This window comes from Aquarana catesbeiana, linkage group LG07 (assembly GCF_042186555.1).
Source record: "Aquarana catesbeiana isolate 2022-GZ linkage group LG07, ASM4218655v1, whole genome shotgun sequence".
NCBI lineage: Eukaryota > Metazoa > Chordata > Amphibia > Anura > Ranidae > Aquarana > Aquarana catesbeiana.
In genome coordinates, this window is record NC_133330.1 from 44,344,639 (window position 1) to 44,365,675 (window position 21,037).

Genomic DNA, 21,037 nt, shown 5'->3' on the forward strand with positions numbered 1-21,037 from the left:
CAGTGAGAACAAACATCTCTTTGCTTATCACGTACAGGTGTGTGATTTCCAGTTGTCAGTAGATGCCTCCATGCATGGCCCCAGGTTGTTGTTGTTGTATACACTTTTACACCTAGTTCAGCCCAACTATTCCTGCAATTGTTTTCATACACCCAGCAGGAAATGTAAAATTCCATTCCAACCTTTTAGGAATGGGTGACAATCACTGTTGAGTTTTATTATGTCCCCATTTGGGAATTTTCTCTCCACTTCCTGTTCCAGTGAGGTCCTGTCAAACTTGAGGACACCCAAGACAGGTCCCCAATGGAGTGATGGAGACAAAACGAGAAGTGCAGTGACAGAGAAACAGGAAATTAGAAAAAAGATCTCGCCACCGTAAAATAGCAGAATAGACCTTTGTGAAGGTCCTCAGGGGTCTCCAAACTTTCTAAACAAAGAGCCAGTACTGTCCTTCAGGCTTTAGGGGGGCCGGACTGTGGCCAGTGGGAGTAGAAAATGCCCCATCATTGGTTTTAATGGGAGGAATGGCGCCCCATTAATGGTATCAGATGGGGGAATGGTGCCCCATCATTGGTGCCAGTTGGTGGAATAGTGCCCCAAGGGCCAGACAAAGGGCCACATCCACCCACTGGGCTGCAGTTTGGAGACCACTGGTATAGCTAATAGTAGTTAGTTGCATTCACCTGGACTTGATCTGTAATGTTGAAGATGTTTTATGTTTACCCAAGCTACCTATCAGTTCTAATGAGGATCAGGAAAGTACCCAGCAATTATGTCCACACAGGTTTTCATTCACATCAATAAGATGGAATGTTTTCTGGCAGACCTTCATTGTCCAAGGCAAAATGGGTATTTGAAAAGCTCAATCTTATTACTTAATTCTAAGTTCCACAAATATGTACGTAGAAGTTGGCCTCTGGTGAAGATCACTTTAACTGGACGTTGCCCCTATAGCTGCATAGGAGGTCTCCTCCTCTGTGCCTCCAGTGTTTTCATCTGCCCCATACCTTGCTCCTTGATTATAGGTCACTGTGCACTTAATCATAGGATGTCGGAGGGACACATTTGTCCTATCAGCTTTTCTCAACCTATCCAACACAAAGGAACCCTTGAAATAACCTTCCGGTCCCAGGAGACCCAGACTAAAATTACTATTGCTACCATTAGTGTGATGGTCAGTGGGAAGAATGCTCCTTACGATTGTGGTCATTGGGTATAATTACCCCCTTACAGATAGCTAAAAAGATCAATGGTGTCAGTGGAAACTTATCTGAGAGGCAGAAATTCAAGGAACCCCCAGCAACCACTAGAGGAACCCATGGGTTCAATTGAACCCTGGTTGAGAAACCCTGCTCCAGATGTTCAGGTGTTTTCAAGGGGCTGCCATGACACAGAGGGGAGGCAGTCAGTAACTCATAATGCTGGGATGAACGTGCCCTCTATGCAGCTAGGGGGGGTTAAATTATTGCTCTTTTTTGTTCTCTGTATGACAGGTGTGCTTTAAATCTGCGGGCAACTTAAATTCCTTGTGATCTGTGTACATTTAAACGCATTTTGTTATTCCAGAATGCTTTGAGATAGTGCACCATTTATTTCAAGTCTGCTGGGAGTTTGAAAGATGCATCAAACTTGTAGATAAGATTCTCTTTGACACCCAGATGTGGTGACATATTTTCCATTCCAGAGTTTCAAGATCGCAGCACTGATGAGACGAGTCCTGTGTGTTGTATCAAAAACAAGTCCTACACTGTTGTATCAGTCTCTATAGACTGACCGGCCCTTTTATACAATGCAGAAAACTTCTAAATATTACATTCTGAATAGTGCACAGGTTGTGTGTCAGCCGGGAATATACGGTAAATATTTCATGACCTCCCTACTCTGGCATGGTGGAGGTAGTTTGTCTAAAGGATAAGGATCAGAATTGGAGACTTTCAGTAAATGTTAGGCATCCGCTATATTTTTTTATTTAAACTCTGTTATTAACAGAGATCTTGGCCTTGATTCATCAAACTTCAATAACTTAGTTTTAAGGCATCTTAAAGCCAGCCTGTGGCATGTTCATGCAGGACAAAGCAACAGGTTCACTTTCATGGGGGGCCCTTACCAGCTGCACATACTTTCATTTCTTGCCTCTGAGCACATAGCTCACTTTTATTCCTTCCATATAATAGCACGGGGGTTTGTGATTGGCCACACAGGCATCACTTGGGGGTAGGGAGAAGGTCTTCAATCCCGTATAAGCTTTAGGCCGTGTTCACATATGTGTGAATTGGATGTGTATATATCCGTATCCAATTCGCATGACTTGCGAGTGTGAACGGCTCTCAATGGAGCATGTTCACACATGTCCGGGGCGGCCGCGGTCTGCATTCCAAAAGAGTCCTGTGTGTGTTTGGGTCCGGTTCAGGTGTGAATTCAGGCAAAAATTCAAACATGATTCGCACCTGAACTGGTGAACAGGAACGCACCAGACCCCGTGCTGGGAACCGCGGCTGCACACGTGAACCCAGCCTCAAGTTGTGACTTGGTGCTTACACAGGGCGAACACTCTTCACTTTGGCGGTGGAAGAGTGAAGGAAAGGAGTATATGCAGCTGGGGAGGCTGATATTAAAGTGAACGCATTGCTTTGTCCTTCATAGGGAAAGCGCATTTTACTGTAAATTGTGCGCAAGGTATGCTAGAGTATCCTTCTAAGGCAGGCCATAGAGGATGCAATTTTCTTTCCTGCAAACATGGGTTGCAGGTAAGAAAATCGCTTGCTTCTCCCATCAACAATCAGCGTTGATGGGGAATCCCTCCAGTGCAGCTATTGTGTTCTCCCAGCGAAGGGGCAGGGGGAGCTGCCCCTGCAAGGAGAATACAATGGTTTTTGGTAGTGTCTATAACGACTGGCAATAATCGCATGCTAGAAATCTCTTGATTCCCCCATCAACAGTTAGCGTTGATTGGGGGGGGGGGGGATCCCTCAAGTGAAGCTATTGTGTTCTCCCAGCGAGGGGGTGCGGGTAGCTGCCCCTGCTGGGAGAACACAGTGATCATTGCTAGCAGCTATACCACTGGCAATCGCATGCTAGAAATCCGACATGCTAGCTTTACCCAAGTCGATCGATGGATTGATTGGGTAAAATCCGCCTGCCCACAGATGGTTTGGCTCTCGGCCGCTTCCTGCTGATTCTAACCATCTATGGCCGGCTTAACCAGTGTTATAATTTTCACGTTTTAAGTGTTGTTTTAGCACCTTAAAGGACCGCTTTAGTTTTAGAGTTGTTCTTTAACTAATCCCTCTCCTTGCTTAGTGCGGATACCTTGCAAAACACTTAAGGCTGGGTTCACACCTATGCAAATTGGATGCAGGTTTCCCCGCATCCAATTCGCATGGTAGGAGATTGTGACCAGCTCTCTATGGAGCCAGTTCACATATCTCTGCTGCGGCTCCGGTGTGAATTTGCTCAGGGGTCCTGTGCGACTTTTGGTCCAAATTCAGCCTGAAATTGGACCTGGAACGGGGACGCACCGACCCCCTGCTGTTAGCCACATGCGGCAATGGTGTGAACCCAGCCTAAAGTTCCTCCCTATTTCTACAGTCTTCACTATGCTGGCCCTGGCATGCTGAATACTGCTCATCCATAGGCAGGGCTGCACAGTGAAAATAGTGGAAAACTAGGAATGAGGTAAATATTTTACTAGGCGGGCTGCACGAGTGTACGGGTGTACTTAAGGACAACTTTACCAAAAGTGAAATTGTCGTTTTTTTGTTTGTTTGTTTTTTTAAGCAATTTTAAATGCTGATGATTCCAGGCCATTGCATTGTTGTAGGATTGCTGTGCTGTAGGTTGCAGCAAAGACCAATATCTGTAAAGGTGAACCCAGGGTAGGTGCAGATTGACGTTCGCTAAGTCTCTTCTTCTTCTCTTCTCTAACAATCCAGTGTTAGTGGGATGGCATCAAAATTTTGAGAGTTCTCTGGAATCAAAGCAGTTGGGCAGCAGATTAGACATCCTTGCCAAATCGCTATTGTCCTCTTTGATGCTAGGATTGCCCTCACAGGATAACCCCACAATAACTGCAGTGCTTCATTTTAAGGTAGAAAGTGACCCAAAAGACAATGTGAAACTGTTGCTATGTCCATGCACATCCCATGGTTCTCTAATGTCTACAGCCAGCCTAATTCTAACCATAAACCTTGCGTAGCAGCTTTAAGAATTGTGTGATTGGAAGTCAATACTTTAAAAAAAGTGTGACTTTTTAATAAAATTACTTTTACAGCAGACTGACTTTTCTAAAGGTTTAGTGACTCCGTAGAGACAGATCCAAAGTGTATTGAAAACGCTAATTTTGGTATGTTCCACCACCCCATGCCAATATCATTTTATAGAGCCCTCTCATGATACTATCAATCTTGCGTAGCACCTAACCGTACAAATTAGACCCTTTTTATTAAGGCAACTGAAGACCTGTAATGGTTCCATATTACCCTTGGATCACATCACACTGTACAAACTAAACCCTTTTTCAGTGAGGCAACTCAAGACCTTACATGGTTCCACACCAAGCTAGGAACCTGGTTAACCAAAACTGAACCCTATATGTCCTTTGACTTCTTGGGAAGCCTCACAATGTTTATGAACAGTTCTGTCCTTCACCATGTTGAATGCAGTCTCATCTCCTTGGGGTGTGTGTGTGTGTTTATGTATGTATGGTTGTTTTGTATTTGTTTTTTGTTTTTGTTTTGTTTTTGTTTTTTTTAATTTTGTAAGTGCCCAAAGTCAATGACCTACTTCTATATGGCTATTGTTGTTCACTGAGTTTAAAAAACAGACACATCTGATTATTTGGCCAAAGATTATTAAACCTTTGAACGTACTTTTTCTAAAGACCTTCATGTCTACATGAGGCAAGCTCCTCATAAATGAAACGGGATATCACCATATTGGGCTGACTTTAATATTTTGCCTTTTATTAGAAGGGACTGTCCTTCACAGTGCATCAATAGGATCCTTTGTGCTCCACATATGGGAGATTGTCTCATCACGTGACATGTCATCCTCCTCAAATTTATGCTTCAGCTTAGCCAACAGCTGACTGGTGTTGTATTTGAACCTCTTAGAACAGGGTTGTCCAACCTTTAGACCTTCTTAGGCCACATTGAAAGAAGAGGAATTATATTGGGCCGCACATAAAATACACTAACAATAAGGATAGCTGATGAGCAGAAAAAGTCAGGCAGATCGCAAGTTAACGATAATTGATATAGATCATTTACCTATCTCACTAATAAAACTTCACTTTTTAAAAAAAATATTTTTTATTCTAAAAGTAAAAGGGGGCACCATAAAACTAGTGTGATATTTGACAATGTTTTTGATAAACGAATGCATCAATATCTGGTTGGATGGCTGTAGTAGCAATTCTCAATTTTCAAGGTGCTCATCAGGTTTTTTGGTTCCAATTTGCTCTTCATGTACTTCATCCTTGAAATTAGTTCTTCACAAATATAGGTGCTGCCGAAAAAACTGATGACATGAATAAGGCATGATTGTGAAGAATGGGAGATAAAACTTCTAAAAGTCCAGTAAAGAGAAACTGTCAAATTCTTCTTCGGCCACATGTGTTCGCTAAAGTGTAAATGCATTTTTACAGATAACAATTTTAAAAAATCATATTTATATGTAAGTATTTGATTTTGTTTTGGGCCGCATGCAGCTTGTCGGCCACAGGTTGGACACCCCTGACTTAGAATGTATAACATATCTTGTTCTGCAGAAACGTTGACTGTAACTGGACAAAACTTACTGCGATATTGGGAATAGTGGAGGGATAGTGCTGAACCCACTAGGGTTATCCCATTGGTGATGCTATCCAATTGCATTGTAATTATGTTCATGTAAGTGATCTGGTATCAGGCAGGCAGCTTCTAACCCCCCAGCAAATCTTCAGTTTACTTGGTTTGTAGTGCAAAACAGCAAGAAGATATAAAGTGCCACACTGCTGTTTAATGCTCCAGATATAATTTTATTCCTGTAGGGATCAAATGGACTATAAACTGAGCCAACCTGTTGCCAAACTGGTTGCAGATGAGATCTGTAAAGATTATCACACTGGATAAAACACTATTCAAGGCCCAGTTATTATTCATTGATACATTGTTTACTATTGCAAACCTTGATGAATGAGGTATTTTTGAACCCCCAAAACGTGTTTGATACTCTTTTTTGTTGTCCCTTTTTATTGAAATTGTAAACCGTGTTGCGGAACTTAAATTTTTCTTCTCTGAGTTTTGCAAAACTTATTGTTGGGTAGTAATTATACAGAAGCTGGAGAGCCCCATGTTGTCCTAGAATGCTCCAAAAGGTTTTGCAGGGCTATGTAAACTAACGGTAAATTTATATATTTTTTTTTGGCCTGGTAATTATATTATTAAAAGGGTTTTGTTACATCTGTTTAATAAATGTCAATAATACGTGTTGATCCTGCCATAAATCTTGTAAGCTGAGAACTTCATGTGGAATCAGCTTATGCTTCACGCTTATCATTTAGCATTGTTTCCAGTTCTTTCTATACAGGGGTGTCAAACTCAATTACTTTGTGGGCTGCATCAACAGTATGGTTGCTCTCAAAGGGCCAGTTGTATCTGAGGTGCATTGAGTGCAGGGTGCGGGAGTGTGTTGCGTACACAGTGCAGAGTTTGGGAGTGTGTTGCGTACAGAGTGCAGGGTTCAAGATTATTGCCCAGCTCTAGTACTACCTGTCTGAGTAGTCGGCTCTTCCTCGCCTTGCAGGGAGATCGTTCTCTCCCTCAGATTCTGGAGATCTGTTCCCGACATGCCCTGCTGTGAGCACATTAAGGGATCTGTAAGATCGAGGAGCTGCTGAGAGAAAAGTTTTCCCTTGTAAACACAGAAGGCTTCTGGTTAACAAGTGACAGCGGGGAGCAGGAACGGAGGGTTAGAGGCGGAGGTGGAGGAATGGAGGTCCGCCACGTTCTGGCTGCAACATTGATTGAGAGGGCCACATGACCAGGCCTGGCGGGCTGGATTTGGCTCACGGGTCTTGTGTTTGACACATGTGATCTATAATATAGGAGTCCTAACGCACCTTCTGTCCTAAGGTGACATTACTTCTTCATAAATACAGTACAGTAAATGAGTGTTGTTAGTCACCTTAGGACAGGAAGTATTGATCCGGCAGGACCAACTAGTGAAGGTAAATAAAAGCCTGAAAGAAAACGAATGCAGCCACCCCATCTAAGGATGGTAAGCTGAAAAATGTTATATATTTGTTCTTTGGTTTAGATATACTTGAACTATTTTATTTATATTTATTTATTTCTTTTCCATTTTTTTTTTTTTTTTTTTTTTTGTTTTCATGTGCAGGAGGCTCGAGGAGACTACAGCAGGTAATTAATCACCGTCTCGTTTGTCTTGTACTTTCTTGCCTCACACTGGTTTGTCAATGGTAGGCATAGATGCCAGAGTCTACTTGTGACTCAGAGTTTCCCTCCAGGGCACTCAGAGCTGTGCCTGGAGAACAGAGGGCGAGAGGTCGGCAGACGGGGGGGGGGGGGGGGGGGGGGGGGGCTGAGGAAAATGCGCTGTCAGTCCAAAAATAGGCTTGGATAAGATCTCCTAGGTTTCAGCCCAAAATACATCAGCTCAGCGAGACACTGAACGCTTTCGAGCTGTCTGTCATCTTGGGGTTTAATTAATTCCCTGCTTGTTCATTATACTCTTAACTTCAGGTCTTGTGGTGAAAAAAGCTTCTGTTCCAATCCTGGATATTAATTTTAGGGTGTGTGGGGTTGGGTTTTTTTTTTCTCAAGCATTCACAAAAAGTGACTGTGCTTTGCTCAAAGGCCCAATAAAGCCAAATTGCAGATCTAGAACAGAACATTTTAAAGTATGTGAAAATCTCCTCCTATTTGCCCCCCCCCCTTTTTTTTTTTTTTTGTTCTGTAAATGATACAATTAAAAGCATTTTGTAATATCTACTTCAATTGGTAAAAAGGAATAAAAAAAGTTGATTCTAGAAATCGAAACGCGTTGAAATTATCCTTCTTCTAGAAATCAAAATGCGTTCAAATTACTGATCAAAGCACGATTGATTTTCTGCCCTGGGTGATCAAATCTGATCTAAATTGAGTCTAAGTTCAGGTTCTGAGTGTAAGTTTGTTCATAAGGGATATTATGCCTGGGCACACCCTAATCATCCTGTGCAGGGACGATTTCCCCTACTTCCTGGCGGCCCCTGTCTCCCACCTGCAGTGCTGCCAGCTTCCCTTCTCTCCTCTCCTGCTGGCTGCTGCAGGGGGTGTTTCAGGATGGAGAGCAGGGGAAAGGGTTGGTAAATATTTAATTTACCAGCTCCTTCCTTTTCTGAATGAACACAGTGGGTTTCATTTACTAAAGGCAAATCCAGTTCACTACAAGTGCACTTGAAAGTGCATTTGGAAGTGCAGACGCTGTAGATCTGAGGGGAAGCTCTGCTGATTTTTATCATCCAATCATGTGCAAGCAAAAATGCTGTTTTTTTTATTTTCCTTGCACGTCCCCCTCAGATCTACAGCGACTGCACTTCCAAGTGCACATTCAAGTGCACTTGCAGTGCACTTGTAGTGCAAAGTGGATTTGCCTTTAGTAAATAAACCCCAGTGAGTGATCTTTACCAATCGCTCCTGTGTTCATTTTTAACATAGTTTACAATGCTTCAGTTTGTGAATGAATAGGTAGCCGCTAAGCACAGAGCACTTCCCATTAATTCACTGTCCAATAGCGCCTGCAAACCGACCTGAAAGTGCCGCTGCATTGTCTCCAATGTGAAAGCTTTCACACTGGAGCGGTGCACTGGCAGGATAGGAAAAGTCCTGCTAGCAGCATCTTAGGAGCGGAGTATACACATGGGGCAGCGCGGCTATACCGCCGGCAAAGCGCCTCTGCAGAAGCGCTTTGCGGTGGTTTTTAACCCTTTCTCGGCCGCTAGCAGGGGGGGTAAAACCCCCGTTAGCGGCCGAATACGGCTGCTAAAACAATGGTAAAGCACCGCTAAAAATAGCAGCGCTTTACTGCCGACGCTCCTCCCACCCCAGTGTGAAAGGGGCCTTAAGGACTGGGGGAACTCTGTCCTCAGTCCCTTTCTCTGTGAGACATCAGAGGTCTGTTTAGACCTCTGATATTTAACCAAAGCCCCCAATGGGGCTCCTAAATTTTTTATTTATTACTTTAAAAAAAAACAAAAAAAAACTGACCCAAATCTCTGCTCTACTGACACCGTCCACTGCTCTGCTGATATACACGCATGTGTGCTTGTGCTCTGAGGTGCACATCCTAATGCAATAGACTGCGCACGCCAATGGCCTATGCAATTGCGATAATTGTTTTTATTATATTGCACATCGATTTACATAGTTAATTTTGAAGAATGTCTGACTATCATAACTTTACTTGCTGCATGCTTGTTCTTGTTTAGTGAATCATAAAGCAATAAAGTGCACTAAAGCAAAAAACTTTTTTTTAATTTTTAATAGCGCATTGAAGTGTTATAACCTCTGTCAGATGTGTATTGCTGTCTGTGTCACACTGGGTAGTTTTAGGGTGCATTAACACCATGCTTGCAATTATATGCGAGAACCCCAGTGGAAGTTCCTGCGATTAGCAGCAATGGGAGGCTGCCGGTTCTCACAACTAATCATGCCCACTCGCATGTAATCTCTCATGCAACGATTTACATGCGAGTGATTGGCCCTGAACGCAGACAGCCTGCCTCCAAGACATCACTCACACATGATTGCTGCATGAGAGATTACATGCGAATGGGTGCGATTTAGCTATGAGAACCGGCAGCCTCTCATTGCTTTCAATGGGGCTACCTCTCGCAGCTAATCGCAGGAACTTCCACTGGGGTTCTCGCATATAATTGCACACACTGTGCATTTGCAATTGCACCCTTACTCTCTCTATTTCTTCTGCTGAGCATTATTACTGGGCCTGAAAGTGGTGGGAAAATCCAACAGGAACAGAGGGGAAACCTAGGGATACCTGTTCGGTGACACCTATTCTGGGGGGATTTCCTCTTGCTTTCTGTTGAAGGGAGATCTCTCAAAACCGGATAAAGACGGCAAAATAAAAAAAAGGCCTGACAGGTGTTTTAATCCTTACCTTCTCTAAACATTTTTGGCTTCAAATCTATATTTTAAAGCCCAAGGAACCAGCAATCTAGTAATAAGTAAATGTTTCAGGAGCATATCGGAAATGACAGGCTAGGCAAAGTTCTGTACTTGCTAAGCTTCCAAATAAACCGGAAGATCCTTCTGATTTTTATTATTGTCTGTTGATGAATCATTTTGTTTCTGCGCACTCACCAGAGATAATGGAAGTCTGTTTAACATTGATGCTGTTGAATTAAATTAAATGCATTTAAAGGAGAGCAGCCAAGGCTGTTGGGATAAAAATATACAAAAGCGACTCCAGTCCATGATATACAGTATGTCTCTGAAAACTAAAAGCCCATATTGGGTTGTCTGCACACACAACGCAAAAGTTGTTCATTTACTTTGCATTTTGTTGAATCTACACTGGCTCCGCCCCTTCTGTGCGTTGGCACGAGGCTCATAAATTGCTGGTTTACCCCAAGCTTTTGTTTGGCTGTGTTTACCCTTTAATTCACTTTCTCCTTGACAAACATGCTCCAGGAACTAAAGTCTTGGAGAAAACTTTTTTTATATTTGAGGTGGATGGAGGCATTAAGCACAACACTGAGCAAATACGGATCATAAAGGTCAGTCACGGGCCTGTTAATGATTCACCCGGTTCCCGCTCTCCCCTCAAAAGGGCTGATAATGGAAGGGAAAGACCTACTGCCCACGCTGTGTCGGTGGCCTGGCAGATTAATAATCTGAACATTTGAACTTGAGACTGCCCAGCTAACTCCATTACCTGTCATTAAAAAAGCACGTCTCAACATACTCTGCCATGCTGTATATGCAGATTTAGCCGAAGCCAGCTGCCACTTTGTAAAAGAGAATATAAATTTGTCTTTTATGTATTTACTTTACTTTATAATGGTTCGGGTTAAAAATCAATACAGAAAAGTATAAAACACTGTGTATGAAATATGTATTTGCATTTTCATCCAAAAGGTTGGCTCTTTTTTTGTATGTTTTCTAGGCTTGTCCTACACCCCCCCCCCCCCGTGCAAAAAAAGCCTGCTCTTTGCAAAGCTCAGTAGCTCAAACGAGTAAGTCAGCTCAAGGACTCCCCTCCTGCCTATCCAACACCGCTTCATACAGAGCTCAGTAGCTCAAGTTGCAGTTTTATATACACACAGGTGAATGAGCAGTGACTCATCTTACCTCTCCCTCTCCCTAGATGATGATGATGATGATGATGATCGATTTATATAGCGCCAACAGTTTACACAGCTCTTTACAATGTAGAGGGGGGGACAACACAATTACAATGCCTATTACATTAAATGTATACAAAGCATAAAAGGAAACCTCTTCTGCTGTGCTTTCTTCAAAAAACAAAACTCTAGTGCATTTGGATATACTTTGTATAAATGTTGATTTTATTTACACTTTGTTAACATATTGACTTCTTTCTTTTCTATAAAAAAAAAAAAAATGGCGCTATATAAGTCCTGTATTATTATAATAATTGTATTGACCCCAAAGCATTCTAGTCTCCTTTAAGGGGGAATGTACCTTTTTAAAAGAAACTTGAATGCTTGAGGTCAATATTTGGTCTGTGTTTTTTTTTTTTTTTTTTTTTTTTTTTTTTTTTTTTTTTTTTACTGTTTAGGCTTTTAAAGATTTCATGGAATTGCATATAGGAATATGACCCACCTGCTCAGTGTTTTTTGGCTTTGCATTGTTGGGGTACATCAGGCCACTTGTCTACTGTTTAAAAAAAAAAAAAAAAAAAAAAAAACTCCCTAATTTCTATTTGCCTAGCTTTCTGAAATTATTAAAGTGGACCTTTCGGTGAGTGATCAAATTCCTGACGTGTCACAATATATAGCAACACTACATAAGTCTGCTGCAGGTGAGAGGAAGCATTTCATCAGTCTCCTGTCCCCCAATGATCGGGGTGCACTACTGTACCTGTGTTTAAAGTCACAAAGTAAGAGGCTGCAGCAGCGACTGAAGGCATTGTCAGGGTAAAGTTCTGTAAAACTTTGGGAGGGATAATAAATACCTGGAAGTGTTATATTTACACATTTCTTAGCATGCATGCTTTGAATACCAAAATAAATACCTGATAGGTCCACTTTAATTCCAAACTTGTGATTTGGCAAACCAGGGACTCCCAGCTTTGCCTATCCCAGCCTCTTTCTACCTAATAGTGGAAGCTCCTGATCGTTCATCAATAGTGAACCTGTCCTGTAGCTGTGTCACATCGGAAGTGACTCTAACATTTGTCTCCGTTATCGCAGAGAGCAGATTAAGTAGTATTGATTTGCAAAAATCAATTAGGAGATTAAATGACAGTGTTGCTTTAGGACCAGCTATTCCCATACGCACACGTAAGTAGCTATTTTAAAGTGGGCCTAAAGTTTCAATTACGAACACATTTATATGTTCTTTGCCCTACCCTGTACCTTGTTGTTTTATACATGTTTTGCTGGTGTGGTACCTAGAACCTCGGTCAACCAGTGGTTGGAAGCAACCATCACTCAGGGGATTGTCGTATAATATCGTGCACAGTTTGACATAGACCACCACAGTAAAGGCTGTAAAGTTATCATTCTGCTTTCTTTGTAAAGCGGTTGGGTACTGGATAACGTATTAACTGCTTTCTTTTTCCAAACTGCATTGGTAGCCACTCCTCTGCTACATTGTACCTGATACACACAGCTCAGGGATACCTCCATACATGTATGGCCTATTTATTATCTCCCACCAAGTCATAAACATGGCATCATCTTGAAAGCTGCCTTCTAGGCTGTTCTGCTCATGCACAGCTCATAAATTGGTGCCATGCTGTGATTGGGTGCCTCATTTTGGCAGCTGTCTCTGGCCTATAGTGACCCTGATGAGATTTGATCTGACCGTGGAAAATTGCTGTTATGGTAGTCTTGCTGCTCAAACCAGTCTCACAAGGCTCACTCTGTGTCCAGGCACAGTTTAAGAACAAATGTCCTGCTTGGCAGGAGGCATCCAGTGCCAACGGCAGCAAACAAATTGAAGTCCTTAGGTGGCAGCGATGAATAGAATGGGTAGGTAGCACAGTGGCTTAGTGGTTTGCACTTCTTCTGCAGCAACTGGGTCCTTGGTTTGAGCAGTGGCGGCCCGTCCATACTAATATTCGCTAATGTCTTCCTGCTTCTGCTCCCCGGCCAATCAGTAAGCCGGTGTAAGCACGTCTGTGTGAAACGCGTCCACGGAGCACCTTTTTGGATTGATGTTTGTCATGTTCGCTTGATTTTATGGACTTTCAATAAATTCTTTTGATTTTACTTCCGGATGTGCCGCCATTCTTCTTTGTTTCCATTGGCTTTTCCCTGGCTGCGGACCAGGCAGGCACTCAGATCACGTCAGCAGCTCATTTGATCCTCACAGGTGGCTTTGAGCGGTGTGTTCCCAGCTCTTTTTCTCATCTGAGACCCGATTGGCCACGGAGTCTTGCCAATCGGGTCTCAGGACCCACTTCCTCTTCAGCCATGAGGAGAAGCAATGGCCCCCTCGGCAAGCTGGAGCGAGGATCAGGCATCGGCCTCCTAAGACTGATCGCCGCCTTCCTGGATCCATAGAGCTGGCACTGGCACTGTTCTCCTCATAGAGCTCATAGCTCCAACGAGCAGGTCCCTCCCAGTCCGAGAACTGCCAGGGGGAAAAGATGGAGCAGACAGATGCAGAGATTGCCCTGATTGCAGATAGAAATATGAGTGAGAGCCGGTGCGGGAAACGGTGTGAATACCAAGGCCGGCTTGTACACCGGGGGGGTGGCGGTGATATGTGCGAGTGAGGGGGGCAGTTTGTTTGTCGCCCCCCCCTCCATAAATATTGAGCTCCAGCCTCCACTGGGTTTGAGTCCCATTTAGGACACTATTGCATGGAAAGGGCAATAGCATCTGTAAGATGAGGGAAAAAAGGGGCTTTCTCAGTACCCCCCTAAGGAATGACTCCACAACATTAACAAATGTGCAATATGCATTGCATGGGGACAAGTCAGAACTATATGGGAGTCTTTTTGAGGAGGCGCATTATGTGTACATGGGTTTTTAATCCATGTCTTGTTATAACAAAATGTAATATTTTATAATAATCAGATAAAAATTGTTAATTTTGTGGAGTCATTCCGTGGGAGGGTGGCATAAACCTAGAAATCTAGTCTGCATGCTTGTCCCCTAAGCATAAATTCACGTTCCTGAAATCCCCTGCGAATCTTTGCTCCAACCCCCCCCCCCCCCCCCCCCAAAAAAAACAAAAAAAACAAAAACAAATGTCCCCTTCTACCCCCTGCTGCCCCCAAATTCCCCTTTCCAACGCAAATCCCCCAATCTCTTTTGCTTTGTGCACTAGTGTGCAGTCATGTTGGAACAGGAAGGGGACATCCCCAAACTATTCCCACAAAGTTGGGAGCATGCAATTATCCAAAATGTCTTGGTATGCTGATGCCTTAAGAGTTCCCTTTACTGGAACCTAGGGGACCAAGCCCAACCCTTGAAAGACAACCCCGCACCATCATTCTCCCTCACCCGCTGCCCCCCCCCCCCCCCCCGCCACCAAATGATTTGGACCACTGCACAAAGCAAGGTCCATAGAGACATGGATGAACGAGTTTGGGGGTGGCGGAACTTGACTGGCCTGCACAGAGTCCTGACCTCAACTGGATAGAACACCTTTTGGTTGAATTGGATCAGAGACTGCAAGCCAGGCCTTCTCGACCAACATCAGTGCCTGACCTCACAAATGTGCTTCTGAAAGAATGGTCAAACATTCCCATAGAGGGCTCTTAGGTACTGTAAAGATGGCACACAATTGTGATCCTGTGTTTGAACCCTTCTGAATAATCAGATCTGTAATTACGCGATAACATTGTGAAAGAAGTTAATATTTAAATAAACGAGTTGTGTTAGGAAACGTGCCTAAATTACAAAAGATTCATTCACAATAAGTGGCTTTATGTGACCAACACATCATATATTTCCCAAGGTTCAGTGCTGTCCTGGCTATGGGTATAATAACCTGACTGTACAATGTGCATTTTACATCCCATCAAGGTCAGCTGTCCATAATGAAATATTTGAGAACGTAGATTTTTCTCTCTTCCCCAGGTGAAAGGTGTGGGTGCCTCTTTGTAATCTGTTATATCTTTTTACAGCTCATTCACCTCCCAGTGTTTGTTTTGTGTGTATTGATTGAAGAGTGACATGTCATGCACCAAAGCTCCTATATCTGTAATGAAATTTCTTTAGATTGACGGGGTCAGATCTGAAGTGGTAATCCTCCAGTCTGCACAGGCCTTCTGATCTTGGAGACTAAAAAAAGAGAAGGGGGGGGGGGGGGATGGAAACAGGTGTGATAGTGACACCTTTTACAGAATTGTATTCCTAGTGCTAACATGATGGTCAAATCTAAGCCCTCCATTCATACCTGAGCGCCAAAATGCTCAACACCCCGGCCGCTGCCTTTTCAGCTTTGGCTCTGTTTACACAGGCTGCGACGCTGGGGTCCGGTGCGTCCCTGTTCACCGATTTTCAGGTTCGAATTTTAGCCTGAATAGGACTAGAAAACGCACAGGACCCTTTACGGAATGCGGACCGTGGCCGCCCCGGAGCTGTGTGAACTGGCTCCATTGTGAGCTGGGCACACTCTCTTGTCATGCGAATTGGATGTGGAGAAACCTGCATATATGTGAATCCAGCCTAAAGAGGAAGCGGTTGAGGGCAGTAAAAACATGGTGCAACTGCATGGTTTTACCATCCTCAACTTCCAGTTTAAATGAGCCCTATCAACAACCAGCTTGCTGGCAAATTCACTACTTTTTGTTTACTTATTTATTTTTGTATATGCATTGTGTGCAGAAATGCATGGCCACAATGTCTGGTGGCATACCTCCCAACTTTCTGAGATGAAAGGAGGGACATTATTTAGCACAAAGTTTATAGAGGATGCACCCATCTCATGCCCACATCATGCTAACCAGGGAGAATTAACGGGTAATAAAAAATTGAAAGGGGAGTTCTCCCCTCCAAAAATTAAGTCGGTAGCTACAAATACTGTAGCTGCTGACTTTTTTACTATTCCGGAACATGCCTGTCCAGGTATCCAGTGGTGTCTTCACCAGAGCCGATTTCTTCAGCTTACGTGTGCTGGCGCCACCATCTTGGCTAAGGGAAACCGGCAGTGAAGCCGGTTTCCTACTGCGTTCTGTGATGGGGCCAGCTGCGGGGGCAGGGGACCGAACTTCCAGCTCTTGAACCTGACAGCACTGTCAAAACCAGGTACCCCCCCCCCCCCCCCCAAAAAAAAGGTGGCAAATGTGGCAGTGAAGGGGGGAGGCAGACAAACAGAGCTTCCCCTTTTGGGTGGAGCTCCGATTTAAGTCTATAAGTGCTTATTTTCACCTCCTACCCTTTTTTATTCTGGGCTTTCAAAATAGCAAATGCAGTAATTTAGAGGCTGGATGAAGTTTTTAGTGGTAGTAAAGGGTGTTTTTTTTTTTTTTTCTCTCCTTTTAAAAAATAAATTTAAAAAAATCATGGAAATAACTTTCTGGCCTCAGGAAACCCCTGCCAAAAATAATGTTATATCTACAGCTTACAGTACGTTAGGGTGCCGGTGGCTGGGAAGAATGGTTCCTACACTTGTGGCCAGTGAGAAGAATATCCTCTTGTAGATTAAAGGAGACACACACACACACACACACGCATGCACGCACGCATGCACACACAATACTCGCCTCCATGCTGCAGCTGTCCCCCGCCATCTCTAAGCCTGGAAACGGAGCAAATGCATGACCGCTCCAAACAAAGAGCCGTAACTGTCAGTCACTGCTCCCTGCTCTGCCCTTTCAGCGCTCACTGGTGCACCAGGCTGGGGAAGGGGGTGGAAGTGGCTGGCTTCGGCTCTGCCATGCACTGAAAGGTTGAGCCAGCTGCCAGTCCGGGATCTAGGTGGATCCCGACAATATGGTGGTGACTCTGACATCAGCCGACAGTGGACTTTAGCTTTGGCCATACTTATCTTTTAAATGAACTTTAACCACTTCAATACCGGGCACTTATATACCTTCCTGCCCAGACCAATTTTCAGCTTTCATCGCTGTCGCAGTTTCAATGACAATTGCGCGATCATGCTACACTGTACCCAAACTCAATTTTTATCATTTTGTTCCCACAAATAGAGCTTTCTTTTGGTGGTATTTGATCACCTCTGCGGTTTTTATTTTTTGCTAAACAAATAAAAAAAGACCAAAAATTTTGAAAAAAATAAAAGTTTTGCTTTTGTTTCTGTTAAAAAAATTTGTAAATAAGTAAGTTTTTTTTTTTCTCTTTCACTGATGGGCACTGAAATGGCGGCACCGATGAGGTGGCACTGACGAAGGGCACTGATATGCGGCACTGATGGGCACTGGTAGGCGGCATTGATGGGTGGCACTGATATGCAGCACTGATGGACATTGATAGGCAGCACTGGGCACTTATGGGTGGCACTGATAGGCGACACTGGGCACTGATAGGGTGGCACTGATAGGCGGCACTGATACGTGTCACTGATGCGCACTGATACATGGCACTGATATGAGGCACTGATGGGCATCCCTGGTGGCAGTGGTAGGCATTGGAGTGGGCACTGGCAGCTGCCTGGGCACAGATTGGCAGCTGCCTGGGCACATAGTGGCATTTCCCTGGGGGTCTAGGGGGCATACCTGGTGGTCCAGTGTGGATGGCTTCCCTGGTGGTCCTGGGTGGCTTCCCTGGTGGTCCTGGGCGGGATCCGAGGGGGGGCTGTGCTGATAAACAATCAGCACAGACCCCCCCTGTCAGACGCGAGTGAGGAAAAGCCGATCACCGACTCTTTTTCTATTTACATCGTGATCAGCTGTGATTGGATACGGCTGATCACGTGGTAAAGAGTCTCCGTCAGAGACTCTTTACCTAGATCGGTGTTGCAGGGTGTCAGACTGACACCCCGCAACAACGATCGCCCCGATGCCCGGGGGCGCGCAGCAGCTCGATATTCCTGATCACGTCATATGACGTCCGGTCAGGAATATCAAACCACTTTGCCGCCGTCATTTGGTAATAAAGGCGGGCGGCAAGTGGTTAAAGTGGATGTAAACCCGAAATTTTTTTTTTTTTTTTTTTTTTTATCATACTGTAGAGTATAAGATTTGCTATCATTTGAGCCCAGTCTTGCCACAGTTAATCCATCTCTGAGCAATCCTATTTTATTGTTCAGTGAGATAAAACTTGACAAACTGAGAAAAACTTTGTCAAATCCTCCCTCTTGCTGTGAGTGACAGGTGATTTACATCTCGTGCATTAGCCTTAGGCCTCTTTCACAGGTACGATCCGTTCAGGTCCGCCTGTCAGTTTTTTAGGCGGACCTGAACGGACCCTTCCATAGACCTCTATGGAGCGTCGGATGTCAGCAGTGACATGTCCGCTGACATCTGACCCGCTCTGATCCGAAAAAAGTGTAACGGAGGAAAAACCTACTTTTCCATCCGTTATCGGATCGGGTGACGTCGGACTCTACGGTCCGTTGTCATCCGATTCCCCCATAGAGGAGAGCGGCACTGTGACAGGTCCATCGTTGCACACTGTGCAGCGACGGACCTGTCATCTGCCCGCTCAGCAGGGATCCCCGCTGAGCAAGCGGATGTTCACGGGGCGGATCATCTCGAATCCGTCCCGTGTGAAAGGACCCTAAGAGACCTGCAGTATCAGAGGCGGCTCTAGGCTTTGTGAGGCCTTAGGCAAAAACTTATACATGAGGCCCCAATCACGCTCATAATGTGGGGAAAACAAATTCAAGATGCACGGATCTAGCACACAGTTCATCAGCACCACTTCCAGGGCACCCTCCTCACCCACCAGACATATGCAGCCAATAAAACATCTGGGACCCAGCAAGATGACAACCCCTCTAAGAATTTCCTGTGTCTTGGGAGAATGGGGAGGGGATGTCACTGAGTCATTCCACATTCACAGAGGAAGTAGAGTGGGGGATCCCAGCACAGAGCAGGGGGAGAGAGGGGGTAGAGAGAGAGGTGGGAGGGATAGAGAGCGGGGGTGGTGGGAGGGGGAGAGATGGAGGGGGAGAGAGAGGAGGGCGGAAGAGGGAGAGAGAGGAGGGCGGAAGAGGGAGAGAGGGGAGGGCGGAAGAGGGAGAGAGGGGAGGGCGGAAGAGGGAGAGGGGGGGGAGAGAAATATGGGGAGAGAGGGGGGAGGGAGAGAGAAAGGGGGAGTGAGAGGGAGCAAGAGATTGTGAGGGGGGGGGAGAGAGAAGGTGAGCCAAATGGGGAGAGGTGGAGGGAGAGGGGGGGGTGGGCGAGAGGGGGAGAGAGATGGTGATCTAGAGGGGGGAGAGGGAGAGAGGGAGAGAGGAGGAGGAGAGGTGAGGAGAGTGAGGGGAAGAGAGAGAAAGGGAGGGAGTGGTGGAGAGGGAGGGAGTGGTGGGAAGGGGTAAGTGGAGGATTGTGGTGAGAGAGAAAGAGAAGGGGGTGACAGAGGGGGAGGGGAGTGAGAGAGAGGGAGGTGGGAGAGAGAGAAGGGTTGAGGGAGAGAGGGGTGGTGAGAGAGAGAGACAGGGGGTGAGAGAAAGGAGGGTGACAGAGGGAGGGGATAAAGAGGAGGGAAGGATAGAGAAGGAGAGAGGGGGATGGGGAAGATAGGGAGAGAGGAAGGGGGAAGAGAGGGAGTGAGGGGGAGGGGGGAGATGGAGACAGGAAGGAGGAAGGGAGGGGGAGAGAGAGAGAGAGAGAGAGAGAGAGAGAGAGAGAGAGGGGGGTGGTGGAGAGAGGAAGGGGGGGAGAGGAGTGACAGGGGGTAAGAGAGAGAAAGGGGAGAGAGAGAGAGAGAGAGAGAGGGGGGTGAGGGAAAGGGAGGTGAGAGAGATCCCTAGCCCTGTCCCTGTCTGCAGCCCCTCCTGTGCCCTATGTCCCAGTCTGTGAGAGCACGGGGGGCAAAGAGCAGGGAGGAGCTGGAGAGTGCTGGGGAGGAGAGCACAAGAGGGGTGAGGGCTGGAGAGCACTGGGGGGCAGTTTGAGAGCAGGGGGGACAGAAAGAATTGGAATGGAGAGCAGGGGGGTACTGGAAAGCACTGGGGGAGCAGCCAGGGAGCACAAGGAGGTGCTGGATACCAGGAGGGGCGGAGCCAGCGAGCACAAGGAGGGGCCTGAGAGCACGGGATGCAGAAGAAGTTAGATAGAAGGAGCGGTGGGGAGACTGCATATAGTGGAATTGAGTTTTCCATATTCCTCCATACAGCCGCTGAATGATCACTTCTCCTCCTCTCAATCCTGCAGACATTCAGCGGCTGCAGGAGGAATATGGAAAAATCTATTCCACTATGGGCAGTCTCCCCACTGCTCCTCCTATTCAGGCACACAGGGAGGCTGCACAGGCACCCACGTTCTCTCCAGTCGGCCAGGCAGCACAAGGACATTAAAGGCGGATATCCTTCCTCTTCACAGTCATGGGGCAGCTCAGCTGGATAGTTTCAGCGACACCCCCCCCCCGGCCCCGACTGCTGAACTGAATAGGAGGCAGGTGCGGAGAGGTTGGGTGAGCAGCGCAGGCTGAAGGAGCTGCTCAGCTGCGGGTCCCACATGGACATGCTGCCCGCAAGCCTTGTAGAGATGACACTTGGAGCCGGGTGCTATCACATAGCCGCTGCCGCCACCTAGAGGCCTCTACTGTCCCGCTCCCCACACCTGCTGCCACCGGACTGGGATGCTCCGTGATGAGGCGGTGACATCAGTGATTGATCACAGGCAAATTAGGCGGCAGCGAGGCCCTTGTGAGTGCGAGGCCTTAGGCGACCGCCTAATTTGCCTAATTAGAGAGCCGCCTCTGTGCAGTATT

The 21,037-nt window shown here is 45.6% G+C and overlaps 1 protein-coding gene across 5 annotated transcripts in view; it reads left to right on the forward strand.

Moving 5' to 3' along the window:
• FRMD4B (FERM domain containing 4B) overlaps nt 1–21,037 on the forward strand; it is a 332,830-nt gene that overhangs the window by 194,649 nt on the left and 117,144 nt on the right. For 2 of the 5 annotated variants that reach the window (XM_073592115.1, XM_073592114.1), the window contains exon 7: nt 7,378–7,400. The exons of the other annotated variants lie outside the window; for them this stretch is intronic. In XM_073592115.1, coding sequence (XP_073448216.1) covers nt 7,378–7,400 — 23 coding nt within the window. The remainder of the gene's footprint in view (nt 1–7,377; nt 7,401–21,037) is intronic. 5 annotated transcript variants of the gene reach the window in all.